General features: G+C 40.2%; 1 protein-coding gene across 2 annotated transcripts in view; it reads right to left on the bottom strand.

The window, feature by feature from the left end:
• The window catches only part of LOC106092360 (GTPase-activating Rap/Ran-GAP domain-like protein 3), a 269,008-nt gene that overhangs the window by 115,455 nt on the left and 135,926 nt on the right, over window positions 1-17,627 (bottom strand). For both annotated transcript variants that reach the window (XM_059368097.1, XM_059368098.1), the window contains exon 2: window positions 8,210-8,279. In XM_059368097.1, coding sequence (XP_059224080.1) covers window positions 8,210-8,279 — 70 coding nt within the window. The remainder of the gene's footprint in view (window positions 1-8,209; window positions 8,280-17,627) is intronic.

Here is a 17,627-nt window from a genome sequence, read left to right as displayed (position 1 = left end):
GCAAGTGTTCTTCGACGCTCGCTCGTCCATTACGCAACATTTTCAACCTTGCCTACTCCGCATTGGAAGGTTGCAAACGTTCAGCCAATACCCAAGAAAGGTGAGGCAAACAACCCTGCGAATTATCGGCCAATTCCGATAGGTCTGGCAGGGTGCACTAATATCAAAGCTTGTCGCATTTGGTGTCGGTAATGGCTTCGTTCGATTTATTTCTAGCTTTCTCAGATATCGCACTATTCGAGTCATTATAGATGGTTTTCATCCAATGGGCACAAATTGAACGCAGGTTTACCCGAGGGCTCTATTCTTTCACCTTCTCTTTTTCTAATTTTCATCAACGATCTGTTGGGTCAGACATTGAACCCGATCTACTTATTTGCGGATGAACCCGATCTACTTATTTGCGGATGAATGGCGTACTCATTCGACCATAGGCCGAGTCTTCGAGAGATTGAGGACAAGAGGCGGGTTATGGACGATACACTCTGTCACGATTTGCTGTCATTTTCTGAGTGGGGTCGAATGAATCGAGTAGATTTTAATGCACGGAAGAATCAGTGCTACTTGTTGCCACACAAACGATTCCCTGACCCATTGCGATCATCTTTGTCTATCAACGGTGTAGATGTTGTTGTAGATCAGAAGGTTTTGATGTTCTGGGCATGAAAATAAAGGGTGATTTTTTTGAGGTTAGGATTTTCATGCATTAGTATTTGACATATCACGTGGGATTTCAGACATGGTGTCAAAGAGAAAGATGCTCAGTATGCTTTGACATTTCATCATGAATAGACTTACTAACGAGCAACGCTTGCAAATCATTGAATTTTATTACCAAAATCAGTGTTCGATTCGAAATGTGTTCATTCACCGTAACGTTGCGTCCAACAGCATCTTTGAAAAAATACGGTCCAATGATTCCACCAGCGTACAAACCACACCAAACAGTGCATTTTTCGGGGTGCATGGGCAGTTCTTGAACGGCTTCTGGTTGCTCTTCACTCCAAATGCGGCAATTTTGCTTATTTACGTAGCCATTCAACCAGAAATGAGCCTCATCGCTGAACAAAATTTGTCAAAATTTGAACACATTTCGAACCGAACACTGATTTTGGTAATAAAATTCAATGATTTGCAAGCGTTGCTCGTTAGTAAGTCTATTCATGATGAAATGTCAAAGCATACTGAGCATTTTTCTCTTTGACACCATGTCTGAAATCCCACGTGATCTGTCAAATACTAATGCATGAAAATCCTAACCTCAAAAAAATCACCCTTTACAAAGTAATGTCTGTTGGGCTCAACATGTATTTGAAATGTCGAAAGAAGCATTCAAGTGTTTAGGCTTCCTTAAACAGTGTAAGCATTACCTCACTCCGTCTGATCTTCTTAACATCTACACCAATTTCATAAGACCGAAAATGGAGTACAACTCGCATGTATTGGCTGGAGCTTCAAAATCATCCCTGGAGCTACTGAACTGTGTACAGAGGAGAGCCATGGCGTTGATTGGGGACAGTGGGGTACCCAAATCTATTGCCTCCCTTCATCATCGTCGCAATGTGGGTTGTTTGGCGCTGTTATATCGGCACTTTTATGGTGTGTGTTCATCTGATATTTGTCTTCTTATTCCTGATGTAAGGATGTATGTCAGGGATACTAGATATTCCAGGAACTCACATCCGGTTGTAATTGATTGGCCAGCGGACCGCACAATGCATTGTAGAGAGAATTCTTAGTTCGCCCGAACCTTTCGTATGTGGAATCGACTTCCGGCTAATGTTCTCCCCACCCACTTTGACGTCCAAAGATTTAAGACAATAACCACTAGATCCTTTTTCCCCCCTCCAATTCCCAATTTCCTCTCGCCAACGCAATGCACTGCAATCATAGGGGACATCCCCTGCGTGTTGACTGACAGAAAACAAAAACAGTCATGACAAGTTCGATCTATATCGGTCCATAACTTTGATAGAGCTTATATATATTTGAAAAAGTCTTTAAAGGAACTTGTACCGTGCGATCCATGGTGGAGGGTATATAAAATTCGGTCCGGCCGATGATGACGCGCCCTTACTTGGCTGCTCTTCTACCACTTCCTAGGGCGAACACAATAGATCTAAGGCCACCGAGTGAAGCGGCTAGTAACCGCGATTGCTTATCGCGTGCAATCTTATCTAGACAAAAGTAATCCAAACTTAAATTTTCATCAACTACTTTTCATTTAAATAGTCAATCTCATCATTCCACATGTGCCAAAAATGTTAAGTTTTTCATCACATGGTAAACCTTTTTAAGCCAAATGAGAAATTGGATCAGAGTGCAACTAATTGAACAGAAGATTGCATCATTTTGACTTCTTAACTTTCTATTGCATATTCATGTTGAACTTTTGTCTTGGTGTTTTTGCTTGCACTTTTATTTTAGTTCTATAAGTTTTTTTCTTCCTGATTTTACTGAACTTTTAATATTGGCAGGCCAGATAGACACTTGTGGCATATCAAGTGGTTTCTTTGGCTACTAAAATTCAATAGAATACCATACTTTTTTGCTTTAAGTTTCTTGGCTCGTTGTGGTTGGTAACAAGTTTCTTATGTTGCTATGGGTAATTTCCTTGTGGCCTCCTTCTGCTTCCCCTGTAAAAGCCATGGCAAGGAAACATAAGGAAATATCTGTTACATTTGAAAATGGCTTGTGCGTGTGTGTGTCTTCATTACAACGATGCAAGAAATATTCTAAGTAAAGCCTCACATGATGTGTCTATTTGATGTTGAGTTTCCTGAAAAAATCCTTAACTAGTGTTTCTTAGGTTGTTATACAAGCTGTACTAGAACATTGTATTTGTACGTATTTTACAGCATTTAAGGGTTATGAAAATTAAGCATTATTTATTCAAACTTTTCTTTGCTATAAAAATTAGGCAATTTATAAGAATTACAAAAGGGCTTAGCATGTCCCTTGGTTATATTTGAATGGGGTTGAGATTCATTTTGTGCGAACATTTGTTGATGAAATTCTTTTTTTTTTGTCCATAGGCAGCTTAAGTTTAAAGGTGGTTATATCTGATGGTTATAACACATAGTTCGTAAGTTCTTGAGCCTACAGTAGGCCTATTTAGCAACCAATTTTAACAACACTTAGCGGCCAATCAGCGATCTCGAGAGGAGATTCTCAGTGAGGGTCCAGTTCCTTCATAAACACTATGTGCCTATGGTGAGTGCCGAGAGTGACAAGGCGAGTTAAGTGGAAGTAGAAGAGGGACTATTTTTGGTCCGACATCCGAATATGGATTGAGGCTTATTGAGGTGGGAAAGGTATTTCACACCGCCAAGATGAAAACGTTTCTCTCAAAAACCAATGTCCACACTAAAACGTTAGAAGACGACATGGGAGTGAAAGCAGAGACAACGGAGGACATGCTGAGGCTTTTGATGAAAACTCATTTTCCACAGCATTCGATGGGACTCACGGAGACACCGGAATCTTGGAATAATGATTTGATCGAAGGCTTATTATAATTGAATTTATGGTCAAGGAAGCCTTGGGGAGCTTCAAACCATTTAAGTCACCCGGATCTGATGGAATATTTCCGACGTTACTACAAAAGGAGGCGGACTATCTGGCGTCCCTATTAACCACAATTTTCAATACGTGTCTAGCACTTTCATATACTCTGAAAGCCCGTCAGGAGGCAAGGATGGCATTTATACCCAAACCCGGCAAGGCAAGTTATGCGACACTAAAGTCCTACAGACCTATAAGCCTTACGTCCTTTCTACTCAGAACCATGGAACATATCGTGGATACCATGTTAAACAAAAGGACAACCAGCGAACTGCTGAAAGGCCTACAGACCTATAAGCCTTACGTCCTTTCTACTCAGAACCATGGAACATATCGTGGATACCATAGTAAACAAAAGGACAACCAGTAAAGTGCTGAAGTACAAACAATACGCCTATATCAAGGGAAGGTCGGTGAAGACTGCCCTGCACAAGATTGTGCATAAAATTGAAGAATCCTTCGATTCCTTCAATACCAAGACGTGTACAATGGGATGATGCATTGACTTCGCGGGGCTTTTTACAATGTGCGGACCGACACACTGATCCAAACCTTAGACTAGTACCGGGTCCTTAGAGACTGGACAAACGGTATGCTAAGGAACAGATGGATACATTGTGGGTCCCATGCCGCAAATATAAGGGAGAAAGTGGCAGAGGGCAAGCCACAGGGGGGCATTTTATCGCCACTCTTATGGGTGACCACCACAAATAACCTATTACAAATGTTGTCTGAGGAGGGATTTGAGGGACGGAACCCTATCATTGCCATCTTGAAGATCATGTTACACGGATGGATCTAAATTGAGAAACATGAGCCTGAAATCTGTTTGAGACTGCCTGACCTCTATGGCCCGGCAACCGAACGATGCGGATCGTGTCAACCTCAGTCTCCTTTGTACACTCCAAAATTGTTCTTGGCCTGCAGTATCGTCATGCGAAGATCCAGGCGTTCACGGAATGCGTGAGGTGGTGTGGTGTTAATGAAAGGACGTCGAGTGTAAACATCTATACTGAAAGTAAACTGGCCATAAGAGCAATAAAACTTGGACGTTAAGGTCACGAGCTATCTTGGAGTGTAAGAAGGAGTTTAACGTCTTCTCTGAGGTGGAAACGATCGGCATCGTTTGGTTGCCGGGCCATAGCGGAAAAGGGGAATGAAAAAGCAGACGAACGCATTTAATTCGGCCAGGCTCATGATTCACAAGTAACTAGATATTTGAATGACTTTTTCAAGTATATGAAAACTGTATCAAGTTATCGCCTGATATGGACCTTCCCGTTTATGGGGAAGTCATAACAAAACGCCACTTGCAATATATCAGCCAAATCGGATAAAAATACGCCCTTCTTCAGGTGTCGAAAAACGTTCACCTCTTGTTTTATTTTTTACATATGGGAATAAGAAGAAGTCATTCGGGGCCAAGTAAGGGTGATACGGCGGATGACTTATCAAATCGATGTTTTGAGTGCTCAAAAATGCAATTGTTTGAGCTGATGTGTGAGAGTTCGCATTGTCTTGGTGAAGAGTGATCCGTCGTCGGTGGTTGGTTTTCCTGATTTTTTGGCAAACCAATGGTTGTATACTACTCAGAAGTGACTGTTCTGAGTTGTTCTAGTGATACGATTGCGATATGACCAGTTTTTCCGAAAAAACAGGCGATCATTTGCTTGAAAGCGTTTTGTGCGTCAAAAGTTCATTTGGCTCGTCTTGAAACATCCCTACAGTCAACTGCTATTTACTATTGAAATCCACGATTCATTATCTGTCATGGACGTGTATCGAAGCACCGCGATCGTATTTTTGGAGCATTTCTTTCGAAAGCATTTGGAGCATTTTTCTTGAGCGATTGACAAATTGTGTGGGATCCAACCAATTATTTTGACGGTCAAATGTTCATGCAATATTTAATGTATGCTGGTCCCACTAATGCCTAAGGTTTTCTCAATCTCACGATAGGCCACATGACAATCTTAAATATCAGTTGGCACACAGTATTAATGGCTTTTGGAACAATAACTGATCTTGGACGACCTTCACGAAATTCGTCTTGGAGTGAACTACGACCTCGGTTAGATTCACCATACTAGCTTATTGTGTAAGCTCTTTGCAGGAGAATATTATAAGAAATGTGGATATGAATAGCTATGACACACTTCTCATAAGGGACCGCATGCTGCTGGCCTATGTCGAAGACATCGATATTATTAGAGGGGCCCTAAATTTATTAACCTCGACATTACTGAATTTCCCATCAACACTCCATTAAGGAACAGGGGATACTTCTTCCTTATCAACGAGTGCAGTCCGATTTAATTTTAAGCTCAATGATAAGGGACCTCCTTTTTTATGCCGAATCCGAACGACGTACCGCATAGTTACACCACTTAGTAGAGAAACATAATTCAGGTTTCCAAATCTTCATTTGTTGTGCGATTTCTAAAATTCGTTTTTTGCCGGATAGTTAAACAGGTTTAGTCAATAAGTAGTTGTTGTTGTAGCAGTTTGTTGTGTTCTATCTTACGTCTGCTTGAATCTGCTAAGTATCTTCATACATGAACTCTTCGACTAAGAAGGGGTGTGTCCAGAGGAATCTGGGTCTCAGTTGAGTGGGTCTGGCTGGGTAGATAAACAGTATGAAGTGAACAATGTGGCTGAAGATTTGGTGGCAGATATCTTCTGATTTCTTTTTCACTTTAGGGTGATTCGACTTTTTATGGCCAAATTCCGCAAATGACTGACTCGCGACCCAGCGTGTCAGGCTTGTCTGGAGGGAGGTATTGGCGATGTCCTCAAATAATTTGGCATGGCTGACCGTGACGAATGCTTTCGTTAGGTCCAGTGCCACGAAGACCGTCCTATCACATGGCCTGAGCTGATAGAAAATACGGGAAATGTGTGCGGTGATGGCATGCAAAGCAGTTGTTGTGCTATGCAGTCTTCAAAATATACGCTGATGGATTTCTCCAACGAGGCTCGGAAGGAGTAGTCTCTCAAGCGTCTTGACTACTGGTGAGAAAAGAGAGATCGGTTTGTACGACTCCCCCATACTAGGGTCCTTTGTAGGCTTCAGTAGCAAGATCACTCTGCCCATTTTCCAGACATCGGGTAATATAAGAGTTTTGAAGAGTGTACGTGAACGACAAAGGAGGCTAATAGGAATTGACGTTTGTATTCGCGCCAGAAGTGTTGCTTTTTACTTAAAATATTGACGTCATTATAACATATTTGTTAAATAAACGAAATTTTTTTAATACAATTTGAGTGCGTAAAAACCAGCTCAAAAACTTGAAAATGGAGGAAATAGAAATTGTGCAAATTCACACACATTCTACATCAAAAACATGATAGCCTCTTGTGTGGAGAACAATGCTGTGTTGGTGTATTCATATGAAAACCACTTCTGGGAATCGATGGATATGCAATCAATTCCTGAATACAAAGAATTGAGGTTGGCTATGGTTTAACATAAATTTTTATAATAATTAACATAAATAATCGAAATAAAATTAGATTAAAATTATTTTCAAAGGTTTGTTTTTGATTCATTAGGGGTGTAATAATCAATAACGGTTTGGTACTAAAACCAATAACGGTCTGGTGCTAAAACCAATACCAATTCGGTAATAAGGCTAGTACCAAACGGTACTAATCATTCTTTGTTTCACCCTTACCATCCGGTATTGTTTTTGTACAATGCGGTGTTGCTTTACTATCAATACCGTATGATACTGAAATGACCATGTTTAATATCAACTTTTCACTGGGTGTAGAAGATGAGAAAAACTGCCATAGAAAAATCAAGTGGAGAAAAACATCATAAATCTAGGTGTCACAAGTTGTAAAAGTAGCGCACAAGATCAATGGAAATCTATTTTGAGTTTGGCTGGCGGAACAAATGTGCTGTTATAGCTAATAAAAGATAAAAATTAAAAGAAAGCCAAAGATAGCAACACACACCAACCACTATGGGACGCGTTTCGTCTTTGGTTAGAAGACTTTTCAACCATATTAGGTGTGAATGCTTCAAGGGCCATGCGTTGGTATGTTGTATTTGACTCGTATTAATTGCGAAAAAAGCATCTATGATACAATTACCACATTAACCACGCTCGACATCCCTGCCTTTTAGCTGTACTTTTTCCCAATTCATGCGTTTTTGTGTAATGACAGACTTTTTTCTGTGACAATTACACTTCTTCGGTGGTACACACTTCAGTTATTGTTATTGCTATTTAATCTAATGCTGTCATTAGCAATTGCTGCAAAATTTTTATTTTTATCAAATTAAATCCTCTCATTTTTTATACATATTTTTTTAATCCTTATAAAAGATATGTCTGTAGTTGATAAGAAATTAATAATTTTAATGCTCAGAAACAGTTTGGTGTCACTAACATGTTGTTTAGTTAAATATCGCTAAATGTATTTCTAAAGCTTATCCTTAGTCTACAACACAAACAAAAGTGTGTGTTTTTGTGGTGTCACTCACATTTAGATATTATCATGTTTATCTATAAAGAATATGTTAATATTTTAATTAAAACATGTCATCCTTTGATCTTAAGAAAAGTTTAGTTGTTTTCTTTACATCTAATGTGTGTTTTATTTATTTTTTTTTAAACGAAAGATTAAACTTTCTTACCTGATCCACTGAACCATAATGATGTCGTGAAAATACTCCACGCCTGGATATTAATTCGGTGGCAGATGAGCTGAAATTAAATATAAACAAATCAACATTAAAACATCTTTCATGTTTGTTTGCTTTTGTTGCTTTGGGGGTTTAAATTGTAAGAATATGTTCAGTTACATACAATACATGTGTAACCTTTATTAAGAGTGAACACCTGAACGTATGAGTGTTGGATGCACACACAGCAAACGTTATTTATACGCCCCAATGCACAGTTGTATCGTACATAGACAAAAAACAAAAAAGTGATATCGCGATTTTGGTGCAAAAATTAATTTAATAGTTTAAAAAGACATTTAATTTTATTTTTTGAACTGTTTTAAGTGTTATATAACAGTACATTGTCTAATAAATCATGTAAATATGACTTATCAAAGTGATGAAATTTATGATTAACAGAGCAAACTTTTACTTGTTTGCGTTAAGTTCGGCCAGGCCGAACTGACATAAGTCACTGTGTCAAATTTTATGGAAGTCAGTTAATACTTGCCCCTTTTATGGGACCACTTTGTCTTACGATATCTCCATTTCGATACTTTCAAAGGCTGCAATTGCTTCCTCCGGTAACCTAGCAATAATATCAATGTCGTCGTCATACACCATTGCTTGCAGTATAGACCCATCTCACCGGCGCTAGTGATATCTACATAGCCCATGGGGATAGCAGTCAGGTCCGGTTCTGCTTGGCCATTAATTGCTGTGTTGCAATTGATGGCCACGCTTATAAGCCCGGCATAAGTGGGCTACTATCTGGCAATAAACGTCTGGTTCCAGGAGACTTTAATGCGCATCACATTTCATGGCATTCTCCCCTAGGTAACGACCAGCGGGCATAGCTTTGGCAGAGCAGATGGAAGGATCCACGTTTTCACGGTGAATGAGGATGCCCCCATTATGATTACAAGAAGATGCAGCTTACATTGCATCCCCTGATCTCTTGAGTGACGTCTCCTGGCAAACGGTCATTTCTTTGGGATCAGACCACCTCCCCATATTTTTCACCATCGACCGACCAGCCGACTTCATAACCTCTGAGCGCCGGACGTATATCAATCATAAGAAGGCCGATTGGGTCGGCTTCAGAGAGTAGACCAATCGCCGCTTCAGTGAACTGACATGCCCCTTGAATGTGTTAGTTGCCGAGAGGAAATTCTGAGACATCATTAAAGCAGCTGACGATAGCTGGTCGAATACCCAGCTGGTCGAATACCCCAAGTGCGGGCCAATTTCACGGCGCAGGCAGTTATAATCGTAGACGAGCGTGATGGGATACGTTGTACGGACTCCACAAACCCCAGAATCAGCGAGATGAATCTGAAAAAAAAAAAAACAGGGTAGTCGACAAACATAAGCGGAATTTGTGGCTGGAACGCTTGGTGCAAGTTACTCTCGAAGCCCGGTAGATGGGATGACAGGACCTCAGTCACTTTTGGGAACGTAACCGTGACTGATCCAAAGAGACTGTAAATTTATATGTGGGGTCCAAGAGTGACAGGGCAAGGAGAAGAGCCATTCGTCGCATCCGTGGACTTCAAGCCGATGGACAGCCATCACAGTTTACCGTGGGCGAGTTTACGAATGTTCCTGATGGAATCTCTGTACTGATGCTGAAGAATCTGGATCTACCTGGAGTTGAGTACATTACTTCCGTTCTCAACTTGTATTTGAATACTCTTATATTTCCCGGTGTCTGGAAAATGGGCAGAGTGATCACGTTAATGAAGCCTGGAAAGGACTCGAGTTTTGTTGAAATCGTACAGACCGAACTCCCTTCTCTCACCAGAAGTCAAGACGCTTGAGGCATTACTCCTCCCGAGCATCATTACCCTAATATTCAAAGAAACCAGATCTCGGAGATTGGAAATGCGATTCTTTTGAAATTTTTTTGCACTCTTACAGTCACCAAAAACAAAACATGGTTTCTATTGTTGTGTTCGGGTGACTCGGGGGCCACCCAAAACCTGGCAATTGGATATAAAGATCAATCACGACAATATAGGGTTCAAACGAAAGGTGCTTGAGAGAAAAAAAAAAACGAATTTGATATCCAATTGAAGAGCCATATGCTTGGGGGTCGCCCCATCCCAAAAGACCTTTCTAATCGGACTTATTTACCGACCATTGTAATATGTGACTTCTTTAAAAGCTGTTTGGGAGTATAGTACGAAATTGTTACTCATTTTTTGGACAAAGACCCTGGGGTCTACACCACCATCAAACAGAGCTTCTTTCCCGATCATATGGGGCTCATATGAAATGAATTTGAAAGTGGATCATGAAGCTTATATTTACTTTAAGGCCAAGGGTGCCCACCCCACCCCCGAAATACTTCGTAAACAGAAAATATTTACCAAAGTGGTAATATGGGACGCAAAAGAAAGGTATTTGGGAATAAAATTTTGCTCATGAACCGAGCAGGGGCAAATTTCTCACACTACAATGAGAACTTTTCGATTCAAGTTTAAACTCAATGATAAGAAAATTTTTTATAGCCGCGTCCGAACGGCTTGCCACAGTGCGACATCTCATTGGAAACAATTTTTTACATGACCATGCATGGCATGGTACCCTACAAATGTCGCCAGGATTAACAGAGGATAACCACAGTTTCAAATTGTTTTCGATGTTCTCGCCAGGATCCGAACACAGGTGTTAAGCATCGTAGGCGGACACAGGTTACAGTGGTACAAATTCGATATCCACAGTCAGGGCGAAGTGTACCCACCCTAAGAGACTAAGACATTAGAGAGTTAAAGAAGGCGCAGCGGAGCGGGCCCGGTTCGCCTAGTATAACATAAAGTTGTAGTCTGTTCAATGACACTGAAATTATTGGCCTTTTATGCTTTCCCATACTTTAGTGTTAATAGTGTTAGTGATCCTATAACACTCTAGTGTTTAACAGACTACTTTGAACCTTATAAGTGATGAGTACTTTTTCATTTCTGACGTCGCTGAATAATCACTAATACCATTAGAGGATATTATGAAGAGTGTAAAAATTTATTTCAAAAAGGAAAAAACTCAATGCCCAAACCAATCAAGCATCATCCCCCATCAACGATATTGCAAATCAAATATTTATAGGAAATAATTTGTTGAAATATTTAAAAATAATTCATTGGTTGATATCACCCCACCTTTTTGTTGATGTTGATATTGCTGTTGTTTTGTTCAACTGTCCATAATTGGAAGGTGGTCAAAATAGGAAAATGATTGCCTGGATATTGGGGACATGAAATCATGGCTGTTTTGTTGCCAATGATGGCCAATAATTCCATTTATTACCATACCAATGGTTATAATGCAAACATCGATGTCATTAACAACATGACACATGGCATAATAAATGCATCATCTGCATATGTGTATACTCAGTCATACATACAAGCTCAATTGTACTAATGTGTATACATATCCTTACACATGGATTCACTTTTATATGCATGTTTCAGTATTGAGGGTTGCATTAATGCATGAACTGTTGTATATATGGGTATACCCTGAAAAACAAAAGTTCGTAATAAATGGCAGACAGAGATAAATGAGAACTTTGTGGTATTTTGTTAACCATGGTATGAGATTAATCTTTAATTAATAGGACAGGCTAGAGTTTACTTTCTATTTAATATTTTCCGTCTTAAAAATTCAAAACTCACAACTGAAACCGTATTCAGGAACGTGGTTCCCTCTCTCTCTCTCTCACTTTCTCCAATAATTGAACGCTTTCCGATTCTAGTTTTAAGTTTATAATATTGACCATATTATAGTGTGCATATATGTTAATAATTCCGAAAAAGTTAGTTATCTCTGTCCACATCTATTATCTCCTTCCTACCTATTTCCATTAACTTTTCAAATCGATGACTATGCTTAAATGCTAACTAAATCATTTCTTTGAGTGTATATATCTTTGTATATTTCTCTCACATACAAACAGACAAATGGACAGTAGTGATGCGGGTTTTTCAGGGATATTGTTGCAATCGGCTATCACTAAAAGTGTGGTGGCCACAAAAACACCTACCATCTGATTTTCATCTACACTGCCGGTTTTACTATTTTCGCATGTGTGTGTGTGTGTGGTTTATGTGCACAAATGTGGCCATTAACAATTTATTTATGGACATTTTACACCAGAACCGTTTGCAAATGATTGCACTTTCATGTGGTGAATAGAAGCGATGTATGATAGTGTGTGTTTATCTGTACTAGTTATGTGAATATGTAGAAGATCGAATGCTCCTTTCAAAGATGTGTGTAAAGCTTAGTTATGACACAAAAGGCTTTACAATTTTGATGCTATTTAAATGCAATATAACTTTGACAAAGGGAGCACTAAAATTTTAACCAGTTGAGGCTTAAAGAGTGTACAAGTGTAGATTTTTTTAATGCCTTACATTAAGGAATGAAAGTTATTCTAACTTCGGCATTCTGTTTGTAAAGTCTCGAAGGTGAGAAATCGTATTCACTATTGGATGGTATTAGGATGTTGACCAATTTATTGTGCATCCCGTGAGAGACAGGGCAAGGAGGAGAGCCATTCGCCGTATTGATGGTCTTTGAGCCGATGGATAGCCATCACAATTTACCGTGGGCGAAGTTACGAATATCATCCGTGGCGCCAAATCTTCTAAGGCTTTGGGCCCCGACGGAATCTCTACATTGATGTTGAAGAATTTGGATTCACCTGGAGTTGAGTACCTTACCACTGTCCTCAACCTATCATTGAACACTCTTATAGTTCCCGATGTCTGGGAAATGGGTAGAGTGATCCCGCTACTAAAGCTTGGAAAAGACCCGAGCTTGGGGGAGTGGTACAGACCAATCTCCCTTCTCTCACCAGTGGCAAAGACGCTTGAGGCATTACTCCTCCCGAGCCTCGTAGGAAAATTTCCATTCGCCGAACATCAACATGGATTTCGAAGACTGCACAGCACAACAACAGCTTTGCATGCCATCACCGCACACATTTGCAGTGGCTTCAATCAGGCCAGGCCATGTGATAGGACGGTCCTCGTGGCACTGGACCTATCGAAGGCATTCGACGCAGTCAGCCATGCCAAATTATTTGAGGACATCGCCTACACGTTCCTCCAGCCAGGCCTGAAACGTTGGGTAGCGAATTATCTGTGTGGCCAGTCATTTGTGGAATTTAGAGATAAGAAGTCGAAACACCGTAGAGTTTAAAAGGGAGTTCCCCAAGGTGGGTGGACCCCCCCCCCCCCAATGATGACATCTGCGATAGGTTGATCGTCTACCTCAACGAGCTTGCCTCATATTTCGCTGCAAGAAATCTGAAGATATCCGCCACCAAATACGCGTGTGGTGAATACAGAGCTGACTGTGATGGTCGATGGAGAAATGATTCCGACCATCAAGTGTCCCAAAATATTTGGCGTCACATTTAATAGCTCTTACACATTCTCCCCACATGCCACAGCAATCTGCGAAAAAGTCAAAAGTAGAAACAAGATCCTCAAGTCACTTGCTGGCAGCACTTGGATTGCAGACAAAGAAACCTTGTTGTCCACGTCACCAGTTTAACTGCCCGGCCAGACCCACTCGACTCGGACCCAGATCCTTGTGGATGCACCCCATCTTAGTCGCAGAGTTCCTGGGTCTTGACACTCAACAGAATCAAGCAGACGAAAGATAGAACACAATAAACTGCTACAACAACATTAGGATGTTGAGTTTATAGTTACATCCACTTTATTTTTCTTTTTCTTTATATGGAACAAAATCATCTTTTGAATATTTATTTTCGAAAATTCAAGAGCTTTAAGTGAATACCATGCTGCGAAAATAGTAAATGTTTATCGCTTGACTAACAGTAGAACAATATAAATGGCTTTATCTAATTCCTTGTGATTTTTATTGGTCTATGAATTTGCTCGAAGTGTTTTTGTTTGGATGTTAGATGTACTCCACTCTTAAAAGACTTAATTTGAGCCCGATAGTCTCATGATGTCCGATAAGGGAAGTTTATGGGATGAGACGTCTTCAAACACTTGGCCGAAAAATTGGTTATCAAATTAGTTTTATAATCTCCAGTACCTTATATTTATGAACATGGTCGGAAAATTTGTCCTCTTTTGGGGGTGGTTTGTGGAAGGGGCGGTGCCCCAAACATTGGGTTACCCAAAAAGTAATTGCGGATTTTTCATATAGTCGGCGTTGACAAATTTTTTCACAGCTTGTGACTCTGTAATTGCATTCTTTCTTCTGTTAGTTATCAGCTGTTACTTTTAGCTTGCTTTGGAAAAAAAGTGTAAAAAAAGTATATTTGATTAAAGTTCATTAAAGTTTGATTAAAAATGCATTTACTTTCTTTTAAAAAAACCGCAATTACTTTTTGGGCAACCCAATACATGGTCCCACATTTGGATATCAGATTCGTATGCTACTCCCAAATACGTTTGTTTTAGCCCCATATTGCGATGATCAGTAAATAATTGCTGTTTGCGGGTGTTTTGGGAAAAAGGTAAAACCCCAGAAAATTGGTCCCGAAAGCGGTTGCCAATTTCGTGCTCTTCTCCCCAATGCCTTTCGTTTGAGCCCCACATTGATATGGTCGGTAAATATGTCCGATATAGGGAGCGGGGTGGTCCGCCAAACACTTAATCTTGAAAATAAATCAGCATCGTGCTCTACTTTCAATTATCATTTATTTGAACCCCAAATTGCCATATCTCAGATTCGTGTTGTACTATAAAAAAACCTTTATTTGAGCTCTATATTGCAATGGTCAGCAAATACGTCCTATTTGGGTGGGCTTTTCCCGAATATTCGGGTATCATATTCGTTTTCTAATCTCAAATACCTTTAATTTAAACACCTTATTGCAAAAGTCCGCTAATATGTTCGACTTGGGGTATGGACCCTAAAAACTATCAATTTCAAGCTCCACTCTCTTTAAGATCCAAATTGTCATGGTGATTGTTATGAAGATGGGGCTTTCCTCAGACAGGTCTACTCCCAAATACTTTTCATTTGAGCCCCATATTTCCATAGTCGGAAAACATGTCCATTTTGGTGGGTGTTTTGGGGGATGGGGCGGCCACTCTTTGACTTGGCCCTGAAAATATATCTCAGATTCTTGTTATACTATAGAAAACCCTTTGTTTGATCCCCATATTGCAATGGTCAGCAAATACGACCTATTTGGGTGGTGTTATTGGGGTGGGGTGGCCCCATAGACACTTTTCCCGAATATTTATATCAGATTCGTGCTTTACTCCCAAAGACCTTTTATTTGAGACCCATATTGCTAGGGTCGTAAATTTGTCCACTTGGGGTGTTGTTGGGGAGGGGCGGCCCCACAATCACTCGTCTCCACATATGATATCAGATTCGTATTCTTCTCTCAAGTAACTCTTATTTGAGCCCCATATTGCCAGAGTCAGTAAATAAGTCCTATTTGGGGGTGTTTTGGAGAAGGCATAGACCCCCAGAAACTTGGTCCCATATTTGGATGTCAGATTCGTATTCTACTCGCAAATACCTTAAATTTGAGTCCCATATTGTCATGGTGGGTAAAAATGTCTCCCAAACACTTGGTCCGACAATTGGATATCAGTTACGTTTTGTTATCTTAAATAGCTTTCATTTGAGTAAGATATTGTCGTGAATGGTCAATATATATATTTCGTAGGTTTTTGGGGTCGGGCGGCTCCTCTAGGTATTCTATCCGAAATTTGGACATCAAATTTTGGTTTTTAGTTTACTATAAGAGAGCACAAAAAAATCTGGCATTTCTGAAAATTAGGGTAAGGGGGAGGGTCACCCCACCCTTTATTTTCGCTACGGGTCCATAGCGCACCATCTGTGAAAATTTCAAGAAAATCTGTTCAGCCGTTTTTAAGTCTATACGGAACATACATAGAAACAAATGCAAAATCGACAGATCGCCACGGGAATAGGGTGACCATTAGTTATTAAAGACGCCAATAACTCGTCTTGTCAAATCGAGCATCATAGGCACTCAGTATTTCTGCAAGAGCCGGTGCCGCCCGGTCTCTCACTGAGACTCTTCGCTCAATACCGCTGATTGTCCGCGACTGCCGTTGCAGCTACTCCTTATGGAGCATTCAACTATCCGCAACCTGTGGACGCGCCCGTTAGCTCGCAGTTAAGTTTTTTATGGACACCACACACAGAGCGGACCTCAATGTTCCAGCCTGTGTAGTCCTCACAGCTATACCGTGCCGGACCTTTTTGGTGTTCCCCTTTAGCGTGTATCATTATTAGACACAGTGGAATAGATTCAAAAATTCGGCCGGGGTACCCACCACCAAGGATTCCGCCCAAAATTTAACCTTATTAATTGACTTTGTATTTGAACTACTTTGGTCTCAAGAAGTCATATCAGGACATCGATACTTGGGGGGGCCTATATCACCGTATTGACCTATTCGGATAAAACATGGCAGTGATGTTGTAAGCCATAAGATCGGGTTTTGGGCCAAATTTTTAGCCAAATCAGATGAAAATTTAGGCTTTAAAGGCTGAAGAAGTCAAAAGCCGGGGATCGGTTTATATGGAGGCTATATCTGTTTATAAACCGATTCGGATCATACTCGCCATGGATGGAAGTCTTAAGTCTAGTCTTTGTTCCAAATTTCCGCCAAATCGGAAGAAATTTAAGTCTTCTAAGGGTTCAAGGAGGCAATTGGTTTTGGTTTTGGGATTGGTTTTTATAGGGGCTATATATCTATTTATTGACCGATTCGAATCACACTAACCACGGATATTGAAAGTCATAACACAAATCTTCTTTCCAAACTTCAGCCAAATCGGATGACAATTGAGGCTTTTAGGCTTAAGAACTCACATCCAGTTATCGGTTTATATGGAGCCTATATCCGTTTATAGACCGATTTAGATCATACTTGGCATGGATGTTGAAAGTCATTATGGAAGTTTTTTATTCAATGAATGAAAACTGAGGCTTCTAGGGGCACAATAAGTAAAATACGGGGATCGGTTTATATGGGGCTATATCTGTTTATAGACCGATTCGAATCATTCTTGGCATGGATATTGAAAGTCATAACACAAGTCTTTGTTCCAAATTTCAGCCAAATCGGATAAAAATTGCGGCTTCTAAGGGTTCAAGAAATCACATCCGCGGATCGGTTTATATGGGGGCTATATCTGCTTATAATCCATGGATCTTTTATATCATAATCCAGTCCTTTTTCCAAATTTAAGCTCAATCACATGAAAACTGAGGCTTCTAAGGGCTCAAAGAGACAAATTGAGGGATCGGTTTATATGGGGGCTATATGCAAATTTGAACAGAAACGGCCCGCGTGCAATCCCCAACTATATATTGTACATCAATAAGAAGTATCTGAGCAATATC

The sequence above is a fragment of the Stomoxys calcitrans genome, chromosome 4 (assembly GCF_963082655.1).
Source record: "Stomoxys calcitrans chromosome 4, idStoCalc2.1, whole genome shotgun sequence".
Taxonomy (NCBI): Eukaryota; Metazoa; Arthropoda; class Insecta; order Diptera; family Muscidae; genus Stomoxys; species Stomoxys calcitrans.
The sequence above is the reverse complement of the archived record's forward strand: the minus strand, read 5'-3'. Positions and strand labels throughout refer to the sequence as shown.